Raw genomic sequence first — 15,558 nt, forward strand, 5'->3', positions numbered from 1 at the left:
TTTCTTCAGTATTCCAAAAATATGCTAGCTTAATCGGCAACTCCAAATTGTCCGTGAGTGTGAATGGTTTTCTATAGTATGTACCCTGTGATTAGCTGGTGACCAGTCCAGGGTGTACCAAGCCTCTGGCCTGAAGACAGCTGGGATAGGCTCCAGCATACCTCCAGCCTAAGCGGTATAGAAAAATTTTACTACATCTGCATGCTGAATCCAGCTACTCTACATAGAAGTGCTGAAGTGGAGTCTGGACTGTAGTGTATGTATCAAAGTACCAATATCAGGGATTTGAATGCAGGCCAATATAATCCAATACTTGTTTTTGCTGATATGGGACCAATATTCAATATCAATGTCAAATTGGGACACCTCTAATTATTATTATTGTTATTATTATGTCACCTTAAATCACCTTCAGGGTAATATTACAGTAGTAGTACGATCATGCCATGATGATGAGTGATTACTTGGTTATTCAATTGTTTTGTTGATCAAAATAGCAAATGAAAAAAAAATACTACTAACCTAAAACCTTGTGTAACCACAAATTTTTTGTACATTTTCATTTTACATTGGATGGTCTAAAATGTTAGTGCCAGAGGGGCATTCTGGGATATCAATTTAATGAAAGGTAAACAAAAGGTGATCCAAAGAACACAGAACTCTTCCTTCCCATCAGGATATGAAGTTCATTCTTTGGATTTAAACTCTCACGTGTGACCTTTCCACTTGCGAATTCTTCCCTTTGCAGGAGGGAAAGTCCTTCTTAACTTCTATAAACAGCTTTTACTCTTTATGAGAAACACGCTCACCTCAGGCAGCCTTCATCAGCAACCAGTATGGTATTTGTAGTACAGCTCTCACCAGCATGGACTGGATTGTGCCAAAGTGGATCCAAATCTCTACCAAGAGCCTCATCATTGGCTATGGAAGTGAGAGGGATACAGACTATGACAAACATTTGCTCAGAAAGCTGTGCATAAGACAGTGGAGACAAAACATGGAACACGAGCAGATGAAACAAAGTTTATTTGAGTACAAATGTCTTCCATCCAGACTGTTTCCATGTGGGATTATGACGTGTCCGCTAATCTTCAAAGCTGGAGTGAACTTTTCGCTGCTCCACCCAACACTTAGCTACATCCCAAACCTGCCGCTGACATCTATGCAGGAGAAAACACTTTATAGAAATCTCAGCACAAGCACCGTGCATTTAGCAGAAGCCATTAGAGATATCTCAGGGGGATTTCTTGGAAGTGTAATGGAGGATATAGATTCAACTTATGATCATCAGCAGAAATGTCAATTAGAGATGCATCAGTGCAAAGCCAGTGATATACAGCTACAGTGCACAGCCACTTGGAGATGAATCGAAAGCATCAATTTTATATATATAGTGTAGCAAGGAGGAGACTGATAAGTGTCATTTCATTTAGTTTTACTTCATTATTTTTGTTGTCTTCTTCATATAGGGACAATGTCAGTTATGTTTGTTGATTACCAGGGATCTTATTAGTCAACCAACTGATATTCTTCACAATTGTGTGGGTTATTATCAGACAGTATCAAATTAAGAAACGTATACTGAATCATTCAAAATGCAAGGTGGAAAGTCTATCATAAGTTAAAGGGCCTGTTTGCAAGTGCTTCAATATTGTGGTTGGTCACACTGCCGAGTGTGTAGATACACTTCCAGTTTCGTAGTCCAGCTGCATCGGGGCCCATGTTCACAAAACCCGTGACAGATTAAAATACATTTCTTTTGCTGGTAGGGAATCAGGAACTCCAACTACTTGTACCTGACGGTGGCGTCTTTAGGAATTGTAAACAAAAGTGGTGTTCCTTTTTGAGGCATTGCTAGCTTGGGGGAGGGCAGAGAGTTTATATATAAGGACGTCCGCCCCTCTGTGATGTCACAAAGGAACTGTCTTACCACGCCTTTTGAAACAGAACGTTTTGAGCCATTCTTTTAGGGCTCACTTCCAAATGCGCAAACCTCATTATCTGAGACTTTGGCATCGTTTAACATGAGAATACAACATTTTTACTACATTTATAGGTCAAGAAAGTGGACAAAGCATAATAGGTCCCCTTTAAATAAGCTTGAGTCCCACTCTACGGTGATACTTGTGTGTGTAGCATGTTTACAATGTTGTGCCTCTCGGCTTTGCTCCCAGACGGCAGCATCTCCTCTTCAGCCCTGTCCTGACCTCCTCTCACTGCGCTTCCCCGCTCCTTTCATTAATCATTTACTCTCTTGCTCTGTCTCTTCATCTTTCTGTTGTGCTTCTTATATGTATCACTTAGCTACAGTATGTATCTATTTATGAAAGACCTTTTGTCCTCCTTCTGTTTGTGTTTACATGACTTTTGTGCAAGTTTGCAAAAGAGACAAGCTACTGTGAATGCACCTAGTCGTTCCCTGCACAGATTCAATTATACTTTAGTCTAATGATAATGCAACAGGGATTAATCAGGTGTAGCCTGATGTTCTCATTAAGAGTTTTGCCTGTGCAACGCTTACATTCCTAGACTATGTCTGTGCATAAATATTCTGAAGATAATCTTCACTGGGTGGAAAAAAAACCCCATCCCAAATGTTGTTGTATTTTTTTTTCCCTCTGTTGTTTTCTCAAAGCCTTGCATTTACGATGAATTATTCAACATAGTAATGGGTCTATATTTGTTGTTGCTCATCTTGCCTCAGTGCCCCTGTCTCTCTCCTCCTTGTGCCCCGGCGCCCTCACATGTCCGTCGGTCTTCCTGGCGAGCCGCTCCAACCCATAGAGGATGCTCTACTTTAATGAATGAAGTGGAGTCATTTGGAGCAGCTCTTAATGGCACATAAAGCCGTGCTGCGAGGCTTGATTAATCAGGGAAAGTGTTTGGCCCGCACTCAGTGGGGGCACCAGCTTGATCACCGCTCACTCTTTTGTGTGAGTCCCTCTCTATTTGGGCCAAAGTGGTCAGGAGCATGTGATGCGTAAAGCAGCCAGAGCTCATCCACAGGTGGCGTGCGCTTGATGCAGGGTGCTCAGTGGACTGCTACAATTTGGCTCCTTGGAGGCAGTTGTTAATAAAAGTTATGTGTGATGTAGACAAGTATATTAAGTTATTATTGATTTAGCTGGTATGGTTCATTCATTCATGGGTAGCTCTGACTTTGTGCTTTCTGCACATACAATACTGTATGTTTGACTCATGGAAGGTTCCTTTATCACATTATCACGACCCTAATCAGAATAAGCGGTAAAGAAAATGGATGTATGGATGGATGCTCAGCATTTGACATGGGCCGATTACTGGTTTCAAGGTATACCATATATGAGAAAGTCACAGTTTCAAAACCACTAAACTCAGTCAAGTCAAGTCAAGTCAAACTTCATTAATATAGCACATTTAAAAACAACTAGTTTTCACCAAGTGTTGCACAAGTCATATAGACTAAAAGACAGTAAATGAATAAATATGCTACAACAACACATAGACGGCAAATTTTGTTCCATCCATCCATGCTCTGTGCCACTTATCCTCACTAAGGTCGCAGGGGTATGCTGGAGCCTATCCCAGCTCAGCTGAGAGGCGGGGTACACCCTGGACTGGTCGCCAGCCAATCACAGGTGAATTTAGTTTAAAAAATATGAAATATAAAAAAACTAAACCTGTGTGCCTGTTCAGTCTTTGTTGAATGTCAGTGAAAAAACAAGCAGGGTTTTAAAGTGCTTGAATTTTTGTGCATCTCAGACTTTTCAAAGTTTTGGCACAGCTACAGAAAAGGCTCAGTCCCCTCTTTTGGTGAGTCTCGAGCGGGGGAAAGACAGCAGCGGTTTGTCTGTAGACCTTAGGGCCCTACCTGGGGAGTGCCGCTGCCATAGCTCAGACGGGTACTTCCACTATTAAAAACAATAGCATCATTTAAAAATTGACCCTAATTTTCACTGGGAGCCAGTGAAGTTCCAGAATGAGTTTACCAAATGACTTTAAACCAAAATAGAGGCAAGCTGAAGAAAATGTACATGAATGAGGAACCGCTGAGAGGCAATCGCTGTGTGTGACTGGCCAATCACAGTGCATGAAGAGTGAATACATAATGAGCATTTTCTTTAAACAGGAATATGTATAATGACGAAATGTACATGTTTCATAATCATAACTGGCAAAAATGCATTATCCGTAACAGATACTGGTTTAGAACCAGTATCCGGCTCATCCCTAACCTCGAGGGTCACCAAATATGGAGATGTGATTTAGAACAAGACAGGAGTGGAGGATAAGTGGTTTATCAACAAGCATCAACACCACTTAACAAATTATCAGTTGCTAACAACAATCACATGACCACGACACTGACGTTTTTGCAAAAATTCACCCTGCAACGATGAAATGTTAACAGTACGAGGTTGTTGTTGTGACCTTCTTGAACCACTTGATTGTATTTATTGTATTTTTGCTTTGTAATTTTTTACAATTAAAGAAGAATGTTCATGGTTTAAAACTAGAAATTCACTCATATAAGTACAATACGCATTGTACCGCTAACATCACACTCTACCAAATGTGTTCATTTCTTTTAAACAGCGCAGTGAGGTTAAGTTGATATTGAAGCAGAGAAGAATTTTGTTTTCAAGTAAAGGAGGTCACAGCAGGGTGTGATGTTAAGTGAGCTGCTGCTTAATGTGCAGCTCAAATCCCACGAGTATTCATCTCATCTTGCTCGACGATGCCTTCACCTCTGCACGCCTCATGTGGCCTTTTTTCTGTCTCTGTAAGTCCTTTTTCTTTCTCCCGTGTGTGTCACATAGTCACCTGCAAGTTATTCATGACATACTAGTTCATAGTAGGGCACTTAAACCACATATACTATTATGTTGGACTGACTCAAGCTCAGTTGTGACTCCAGAAAAGTGTCACATATCATGATTTATATATATATATATATATATATATATATATATATATATATATATATATATATATTTCAATACATATTTATGATTTAATTGATAAGTCTCAGATCCCACAATTAGTATTCTAAGAACTGGTAGTATATTGCTAGCATTGCTAGATGTTTGAAGTCCTTTTAGTATAGTGTTGTGTCAGTTGCAAACTAATCAGCTGTTAGGACGGCTTACGTCGTTGGGAGCCAATTATTTTTTTTCCATATATTTTTTCCGTTCAAGGCAAATGTCATAGGTCAAGATGTGTGGCAGTGGTTCCACACTGAGGAGTGGAGGGACGGGGTTCAACAGACACAGAATCAGTTTTTCCAATGTGGCGACACCACTAACTCTGGCGACATTTCCCGAAGCCCTCTAGGCAACATATTTTCTCAAAGGTTTTCCAGTGTACACCCTGGACTGGTGGCTAGTCAATCACAGAACACATAAAGACAATCATTCATACGCACATTCACACCTATCAACACTTCAGAGGCTCCAGTTAACCTAACATGGATGTTTTTGGAAGGTGAGCGGTAACCGACGCAAGTACTATGAGAACGTGCCAACTCCACATTGATGTTGTGCTTTGTCAGAATTGCCAGTAGTTAATTAATCAAATACTAATACCATTCTGAGCTAATCTCGGGATATGCATAACCTTACAATGCAAAAAGAAGCAGTTCATGAATTATCTCATCTCAGCATTTCAAAAAATATTGCCAAATGATACCATCAACGGTTTCCACAAAGTGCCTTTATTCAAACAAAGGTGGTCTCTGACTCTTCTGACTCGCTGACTGTCTGCTTCTTTACACAGCAGCAGCCAGGATGAGGGTTGGATCCAAACATAAATTTGATTAGATTTGAGTCAGAGAGCACACAAACACTTCAATATGATGGAGAAAAAGATCAGACGTGCGATCTTCAGGTAGACTTACCTCCTCCACTTGTACCCAGTCACCTCAGAAGGAAAAGGAAAAGTAATTCATATAAACATATTGCCATATTCTAAAGATATACAAAGTACAATTTAATTATATACTGTATAATATAATGAAATAATAATGAATACTACATTATATATAATGTATTGAGACCAGTCCAAGCTGTACCCCGCCTTTTGCCCAAAGACAGCTGGGATAGGCTCCAGCATGCCCGCAACCCTTGTGAGGACAAGCGGTATAAAAAATAGATGGATGGAAATAATGTATTGTTTTATTATGCAGTTAAAGTTTTTTTAATTTAAGTTAATATACAGTATCTTATTTATGGCAATGCTGTGGAGTAGTGGATTAGTCATCTAAGTAATCTATGTATGAATGGTTGTTTGTATGTACAGTATCTGCCCTACGTTTGACTGGGGACCAGTGCAGGGTGAGCACTACCTCTTGCCTGAAGTCATCTGTGATAGGCTCCAGCTCAGCTGTGACTCTAATGAGGACAAAACGTTTAGAAAATGGATGAATTGATTTAGTTTTATTACTATAATTAAAAATTCTACTATTACGAAATCTAGATTTGTGTGTAACAACAAAAACTCTAATGTGAATGGGCCAAAAGCATGGAAACGGATCCAATGAAAAATGTTCCTGTTGCCTCAAGCTGAACTGCTTACCCACTAATGAAAATATTATTCAAACTGACAGTTTATTTCATCCAAGACCCCTAATGCTCTCACTTTATTGTGTCAAATATGGCGGATTCTTAACCTTGAACAGTCTCCTCGTCTTCTAATCCTTAAAGCTTATCTCTGCTCAGTATTTTCACTGTCAGTCCACTTCCACATAGCTGAGTGCTTTTTATCAAGTGAACAAGTGGGAAATGAACAATGAGCAAGGTGCGTTAGAGATTTTAGTGTTTCTTAAGCCTTTTTATGTGTCTTTTGAGAAAATGAGCAGTTAACGTTGGTCGATATTAAATGCTAACAAAGTACCATTATGTCTACCTCTGCTTTCTGCCTTCTTTTGCTGTGTATTAAATATTTTTTAAAAAGAGGAGGAGGTTGATGCGTGTTTGTTTTCCTCATCTTTTTTTCCAACCAAACATACTGGTTGTCAAGAGGTTTCACTCTGTGCATCTGTCTCAACACCAGGGCGTGTTGGTTCTATAGCTCAATGGACAGAATGAGTGAACTAATGAGTCATAGTAATACTTTCTACAAGTTTGTTGTGTAGAAAATACCATCTGATGTCCATTTCGGCTGGTTTTCGCATTGTTATTTAGAATAGTTCCGGGTTATTTTTCAGATTTTTTTGTCAATATCCACATAACAATGAAAGTGACACTAATTCAAAATCTTGTTATTCATTAGGGATTTTCTGTCTTTTTTTTGTTGGTTGATTTTATTTAAAAGCTTTTGAGATTCCGATTACAGTGTCAAATACTCAGAAATTAAAGTTGCTTTTGATATGGTGTACTCACGTTATAGTGCCATATATTATTATTACATTGATGCAGTCGTTATTATTATAATTATTATTATAGCTTTCATTCTTAACTGTGCATGTATGCAGCATCATTTTATTGAATTACTCTATCAAGGCAGATGCATGACAAAAAGTTTGACAAGTCAGAAGAAGAAGACACCGACTTGGGCAGAAAACTAAGTGATATAAAGTATTTGTTCCTCAAAATGTTCAGAGTGGGGGGAAAAAAACGTAGTTAGATACATGTTTTATTCATGTTGAGTTGTCAAGGTGTTGAGAGTTTTGTCGAGCTTTTCATTGTTTCGTTAACCTTGTCCCTGTGTAAAGTTCCGTCTGTATCTCTTTAGTGAGACATCGTAACTACCAGGCCACATGAGGGATGACGGGATAGAAAGGATGGCGTGGTGCAATACAACTCCTCTCATCATTAAACAAACATGGTCAGTGAGAGGCGCAGGGTGCAATGGAAGTTGGCTCACTGACAGCAGGAAACGGGGAAGAAAGTGACAAAGGAGATGGATGGGAGTGTAGGAGTAGGATGGAGGAGAAGACGTACCTGTGAGTACAGCAGAATGGTGCACCGTCCATCATTTTCAAGACATGCAGAAAGTCTGGAGAGTTTATTTTTACCTTGTTCCAAAGAGGTCTGTGGTGTCTTTTAAAAGCGCTCTGACTTTGCATTTAAACTATTCTGGACTTTTACTTGGAAGGGGACTTAAACTGACATTTTTTTCACATCCACTTTGACGCAACCATTCATCAGCGATCTTAACTGACCTGTCTGCGTGGGATGCTATGGTAAATAATCTAGCCATCCATACATATGCTGGTGGCACTGAACATAAAGTACATGAGCTCTCTTCCTATGCAATGACGACTAGAAATAGGACTGGTGATGTTGGTTTGCAGTTGAACAAACTGAGACGCAAGAGCGCCCCCACATCCACTTTCACTTGTGGTTTTGCTCCATATTGGAAGAATAAACTACGTTTTTTGCTGTTCAGGCATTACGAAATCAATCTAGATTCAGGCTGTATATGTCAAAAATGTCAGATTTGGGGTGGGGCTTCGTGCTTAGGCCCGATGTCGCATAAACGAAGGACGATGGATGGATGGCATAAATTATGCAGTTTCATGGTTGAATACAGCCTATTACTAGTAAAAGCAATGTAAATTCAGCAGTTTCAAGCATAAAAATGGCTAAATGAACTAAAATACAATAGTCATTCAGAAAACACAATCAGACATGATACTACGTATGTAGTACTCCACACTGGTCAATCAATGTTAATCGTTTTATTGTAATGTTGAGTGAGACACAGAAGCACCAGACTTGATTGCCAGAACAACAGATAATAAAATATTGTACATATAAAAACATAGGCTACTGTTGCAGCCGTAACACATGCCAACCTAAAACTCAGCTCTGAACTCTTGATGTCACTTCCTGTCTGTCCCACCACTCAGTTCCCCTCAGAAACACATTCATAGCAACACACAAAGCCTTATAATCATGTAAACTATCCTGAATTCTGTCCTATGCATTGTGGGCTTTGATTCTAAGTCAAAAGACAGCTATCAGAATTAACTGTGCAGTACCCAGTAAAAAAAGTAGTAGAGTAGAATAAAAAACTCCATTGCCCTTCACCATTGCATCCTGGCGCAGCCAGATATGATGTAATTATATTGCATTAGTAGTCAAAGTGTGTCACTGATAATGTAGTGGTTGTAAATGGCTGTCTCTATACTGAATGTTTCCTGTGATTGACTGGCGACCAGTCCAGAGTGTATGTTGGGATATGCTCCAGCTGAAATAAGTGATAGAAAAGTGTAGTTGGAGCTTGAACTGACAATGAGACAGGAGTGGAGGATAAGTGGTTTATCAGTGAGCTCGAAATATGTACTTTATAATTCTCTTAAACAAGTTGACTTATAAATCCATTCTTGTCGTTTATGTGCAGGTTAGCTCTGTATGTATACGAGTACCTGCTGCATGTAGGAGCCCAGAAGTCAGCACAGACCTTCCTCTCAGAGGTAAGTCACCAGCATGCTGTGCATGTTAATGTGGTGCATGTTGAGTACACTCTGACAAATAGTCTGACCCTCCTGCAGTGTGTCCAGTAAATGTAACAGCTGATTGAATTAGTCAGGACGAATAGTGCTGAGCCAACATGTTGGTTGCAGCAGATAAGCTTTTTTAATGCAGGTTCTGGATTTAAAAGAAATTACACCAAAGAACATTAAGCATGACGTCTTACAGCTGATGTCTTTTCAATGATATCACTGACTGTGATTGCCTCAAAAACTCATTCTTGTCCTTTTTGGATGCCTTCCTTCTTCTCTTGCTTGTGTCCTTATCTCTACCTCCATTACTCTCTCCCTTGAATGCAAGTATGTCCTTGCTGTAATTCAAATGAGTTTAGAAGGTGATGAGGTGAAAAGTAGGCCAGTAGATTGTGGTGGCTCAACCAAAATGACGATAAATTACAAATTTAGACGTTTGTGGTAACTAAGAGGAGAACAAAGAACAAGGGGATGGAAAAGGTTACATCATCACCTGGCACCAATTCTCATCACTCTGACTTTGTGTGTGTGTGCGTGTGTGTGTGAATGCACATGCGCAAACTCACATCTTTTTTCCCTCCTCCACCTTATGTGCACTCTCTTCCACAGATGTGGAAGATGAAAAGGATAGGCGGTGTCGGATTGAATGTGAGAATGCATTAGCTAAGAGTGCAACAAGTATAAACACAGCCTTGTATACAACCGGCACACATTCTCAGCGCCAATGTTGCTTTAGCTGAGCTAGTAGGGTGGAGTAAAACATAACTTTAAAGGCCTGTTATCTACTTTTTTTATCATCTGCAACTGTTTGAAGTGTATCTGCCGCCTCAGGAATCTCATCAGCCCAAAATACCAACACAAAAATAATGTTGCAGCAAAATATGCGCAAAACAAAGGGAAACATACAGTGGAACCTCAGTTAGTGTCTGCCCCGGTTAGTGTGTTTTTCAGGTAATGTGCAAAAAAATTATCTCCGTTTAGGTACACCAAACGGTCTGTTAAATTTACTCCACCACTGTGATTGGTCACAATCCCGAGGACTTCCTGACAGCTGCCAAGCTCATTATGTCCGATTACGTACACAGAATAAACACAGTACACTGATGAATTTGTTACTTACAGTTGCTCTTCTGGCTCTCAAAATGAAAAAAGTAACGTTGGAAATGTGTTGGATAGTCCAGCTTCACCCATGTTCACAAAACACTTCCATATTCTTGTCCAACCACTTCAGGCAACTTAGCTTTCCCTCACCAAACATTTCCTGGAAGTTATTGCCATTGCTATATTAATATGTTATTGTAATATATTGTTGTATTTCATGTTTTGTTTATATTTTACAATTTAGGAGCAAATTCAACCTCATAGTGTGAAGGATGGTTTTTTTTCCCTAATTTTCATTTTGAGTAACTGTGATGTCTTCGTCATGGTGCATGCCAGATTAACGTCTTTGCTGGAGCTGTTGAAGCATGCAAGAAGAGAGGTATTTCCTTCCTGACCTCCAATGAGCTTCAAAGCAAAGCATTCCTTCAAAAGTCACAGTCTGACCTGCAGCCGAGGTCAGGACAGTCTGATTGAAAGAGCAATGCTCTTCTGTTTCCTGTTATAGTTTGTACTTCTTTTAAAACAGATGGCTCCGTCTCTTTTTATCAAATGTTAAATTTAGACATGACAAAGACAACCGGTTAGTTTTTTGGAAATAGAACAGTGGTGTGATTGTGTGGCATGTGTGTTCATGTCTTTTAAATGCATTGTGAGAACATAAATCAAACTCAAGTACACGGCGTGACATCACTGCTGTGTTAGTCACTGACCTTCACTGAGTCACTGCATATAACCCAAGTGATTTGTGTGCCTGATCTTGTTCTTTCTATACCTTTCTGACGAGTCCACTGTTCAGCAAACTTGAAGAAATCAGTATTTTTGATGGATACTGATTGGTCAGGAAGGATTATGTGCCATTTTTGCTCAATATATGCGATGCCCTGAGCAAAACGGGAAAGTTGGTCACCCTAGTACACAGTGACTAGTTAATCTGGCTAGGTCTGGCAACATCTTTGTTAAATGTTATGTCTGACATACTGATACCCCAATGGACTGTTAAAGACACATAAAGTTGCGTGGGAATAATTTTTAGTAAGAAATACTGCAGTGGGACAAAAACAGGGTAGGAAGAGTGCTTGTGCAGCCTGTGCTCCTCAGGCTGGTACATGTCTATGACCTCAGTTGAAATATATCTTCAGGTTATTGTGAATGGATAAAGATCTTGGACAAACACTGACCATATCACAATGACATAATAATGTAATGTGTCTAAGAATTCTATTGCATCACAACCCCTTCTTTTCAGTATTTACTCAAGCAACATTTTATCTCTTCTTGTTCAGATCCGATGGGAGAAGAACATCACATTAGGAGAGCCTCCGGGGTTCCTCCATTCTTGGTGGTGGTAAGTTTAAATATCATAGAGCAAAAACCACACCTTGTCCTAACTTTGACTTTTTTAAATCTCAACTAGAAAATTTGAATGGACCTACTTCCTGATACAATACACATTAACGGAGAAACCTCTGAACGAAAACAAAACATTTCACAAAAAACTGAAAGCATATGGGAACAAAATAAATTCTAAGCCTGTTGCTGACCACCCATATGCCTGACCGACGGTCAGTAGGTTGCTGATCATGTGACCAACCTTAAACAGTTGTTGTCCCATGGCTACACATATAATCAAATGTAAGTCACATTTTTATCCCTATCAATAACTAACCAGTGATATAACATGTGGGGGGGGGGGGGGGGTTCTGAAGGGATGGTTCTTAATCAAGTGAACCCTTTTGACTTTGGTTGTATATTGTCGCCATGGTTACACAGAATGTTGTAGGCTATAAATAGCAATATTGCTTATCCAATGATATCACGTATGAGGGTTTTTGCACGTTTTGTTCTGCATTAGTTGGAGGAGAATATGATATAAGATAATAAATAATAAGGCCTATAATATATGTTTTCCAAAGCTACTTCTTCTACAAGGTAGTGGACCGACTCCATGACCATGACATAAAAATGCTATTATTTCTTTCTGATGGGTGTCTTTATTCTAAGAGATCTTTGTGCTGCAGTGTTTTCTGGGACCTGTACTGTGCTGCCCCAGAGAGAAGAGACACATGTGAGCACTCCAGTGAGGCCAAGGCCTTCCATGACTACGTGAGTCAACTACATGTTACTCATTTCTCCCACAAATGATGCTGCATTATCTGAAAACGGTTTATATTGAGACTCAAACTCCTTGACTTTTAATTGATTATATGTCTGGCTCCCGGCAATTGTTTTGAATCATTCAGTGACCACATCCATGTTCCTATGGATATTCAACCTTCAGCAACATACGTATGTTATATTAATACTAGGTGGTCCTTTGTGACACTGAAGCCTTGACGTGAGAGGGCAATATTACTTTAAGGTATGTGTACACATGTACTGTATTTGTGTAGTGGTACACAATGTTGCCCTCAATGCATTCAGCATGGGTTGTGATCCCAAATTGTGTCCCATCATTCACAACCCCTAACAAATTGAAAGGTTGCATCCCTGAGTGGAATTGAGAGAAAATTGTGGATGGGTAAATGAATTGAACTGAGAGCAATTTACAGAATAACTGAGACAAACAAAGCAATATATGTCACGTAATCATTCTGGAATTGTTTTTGTGTCGTAAAAATATTTTTTCAAACAACGTTTTCTTGCAAAATACTCTCTCTTTTTATTTAGGGTTGTCTTATATTTGGTTCAGTATGGTATTTTTCTAAATGTATGCTTTTCCATGGCTGGAATATGCTGGAATAGTTTGAAAATGTATCTAGAGAATGCTTGAAAAGTGTTTACCCCCGATTTTTACCCACATGATCAGTCAGTTATGTGGTCACCTCGTCCCGACTGTATTACTTGTTCACGAAGACATGATTGGATTGCGAATGAGTGTACTATAAAGAAGACATACTGTACATTGGCTTTTGCTTGTGGAGGAGAACGTGATGAATGAGCGTTGATGGTCTTCTCACCCCTGTTTGCTCTGTGGGTCCTTTGGTCTGACTCATCAGATTTGTCTGGATTATATTTTATTGAGATGTATTGTTAGAAGTGCAGAGGTCAGGACTTTCTGCCTACACCAGCATTAGCACCCTGTCCTCCACATCTTCTTCTATGCAGTTCTATCCCTCTTTTTCGTATGTTTGCCGTCCTGTAGAGCAGCCGCAAGATCTCAACTGGTGCAATTGTGTGTGTGTGTGTGTGCGGGAGTGTGTGTGTGTGGGCAGGTGATGCCATTGATGATCAGGGTGATGAATAGTCACTCCAAGGACGAGGCAGCTATGTGATGATGTCATCCTATGGCAGTGGGGAAGGCAGCTGGAGGGCAGGGTGACCTCAGTCCTGAGGGATACATGTAGGAAAGATGGACTGGTGAAAAGATGGATAAACCAGATATGAAATATAAACATAAATACATGTATCCTTTTTATAAACCTCCACAATGAAACGAAACAAAAATCATCACCGATGACAAGCGAATTGGGCTTGGCTTTATCGCGTGGAACTTTCAAAACCAAACTTTAAACTTTGAAAATAATTGAAGTTTGTATGTCATTCATGCCCATGATGTGTATAGAGTGTACAGAATGTATACTTATTGACCACAGCCATCTAAAAAAACAGCAGTTTTTTCTTCTCGTGTGATCAGCATCACCTTAAGAATCTATCTAACAACAAATTATTTTTACATTTCCTGCAGGGATATAATCAGATAAGTATAATTATACCAATTGTAATTAGATGGGGGTCACTTTCAATCAACCACATCAATCTTGCACTGCCTCCGAGATCCAATCAGAAGTACTACAGAGATATGTGTCGCTCAATTAAAACTAAATGAGGGGACAATCGTGGTAAATGTTTTTTTTTATTGAAAAAAGGCTACTGTGCCTTAATTTTGTTCACTTTGAGATAGATAGAGATTTTAATCAGACATCTGAATGTAATTACTTGCATGTAGCTAATTAACACTGCTGTTTTTTACGCTTATCCATGTCATCTTTTTGTTCTTGGTAGAAAATTAGTGTCTGTTTTCAAGCAAGGGTAATGCCACTACAACAGGTGATGGTCTTTTAAGAAACGGTGGTAAAGTTTCTCATTCCAGGGAAAGACAGACTGAGGAACTGTGTGATGTGATATGCACTGATATTGATTCCTATCATTAGGCTTCTCAGGCATCAGATGTGCAGTTTTCAATCCTGTTAAGTGCTTTGTAAATTGTGTTCTCAATAGTAAATGAATGGATTCCATTTGCAAGAGGCCACGATGTCATAAAAGCAAGTTATTTTTAAATGATTATGCTTTGTCCAGGCATGGCCTGATTGAAGAGGGCAGGCTTCAATGAGGCTGTTGTAGAAATCATTTTTAGCCTAATGACTACTCTGCGAGATATTTCAATTCAAACTGTGTTGGCATTCTGCATTTTAGGTAATGTAAGAAAACTTCAAAGATGTATAAGAATTCAATGATTATACTTATAAGATTGCATTGTCTACATATGGTATGTTGAGTACTACTGTATACACACACTCAATTTCCGCTAGTTAATTTTGCTTCAGAGTAGACATAGGCAGTTTAAGATCACAAAGAAAACTGGTCGTACTGCAGGTTCTGCTGGAATGGAAAAATGAGTGCAATACCCGACTCCTGAACTGAGGACATTATCAGCGTCTGACACTTGTACTGGCTGTGCTGTGCAACCCCTGATAAGAATATGCTTATTAACAGAAGCAAACTGTTGGGTGGGGGAAAACGTGTCCTCAGGGCAAAATGATGCTTAATAAGTGAATGGTATGTCTTTGAGTGTGCAAAGAAATAAAACTTTGCAAATGGTCTGATGTAGCTTGCACAGTGATCTTCCAGATTTGTGACTTGTGCATCGGGATATAATGATTCGATTCACAATTTGTGGTTGGCAATATGACTCAAGGACGATATTGGTTCATTTAGAACGATACAATCCGTAACTATTCAGTAATTCATAGCCGATAATTCAACCAGTATAACTGTGAAATAAATACCTGGGTACTGGATAGTACAAGTTT

At 39.4% G+C, this 15,558-nt stretch overlaps 1 protein-coding gene across 1 annotated transcript in view; it reads left to right on the top strand.

The window, feature by feature from the left end:
- LOC131127983 (single-stranded DNA-binding protein 2) overlaps positions 1 to 15,558 on the top strand; it is a 48,567-nt gene that overhangs the window by 13,477 nt on the left and 19,532 nt on the right. The window contains exons 2-4 of the mRNA XM_058070422.2: positions 9,325 to 9,397; positions 11,812 to 11,873; positions 12,547 to 12,631. Coding sequence (XP_057926405.1) covers positions 9,325 to 9,397; positions 11,812 to 11,873; positions 12,547 to 12,631 — 220 coding nt within the window. The remainder of the gene's footprint in view (positions 1 to 9,324; positions 9,398 to 11,811; positions 11,874 to 12,546; positions 12,632 to 15,558) is intronic.

The sequence above is a fragment of the Doryrhamphus excisus genome, linkage group LG3 (assembly GCF_037039965.1).
Source record: "Doryrhamphus excisus strain RoL-2023G ecotype Guam linkage group LG3, RoL_Dexc_Guam_v1.1, whole genome shotgun sequence".
Classification (NCBI taxonomy): Eukaryota; Metazoa; Chordata; class Actinopteri; order Syngnathiformes; family Syngnathidae; genus Doryrhamphus; species Doryrhamphus excisus.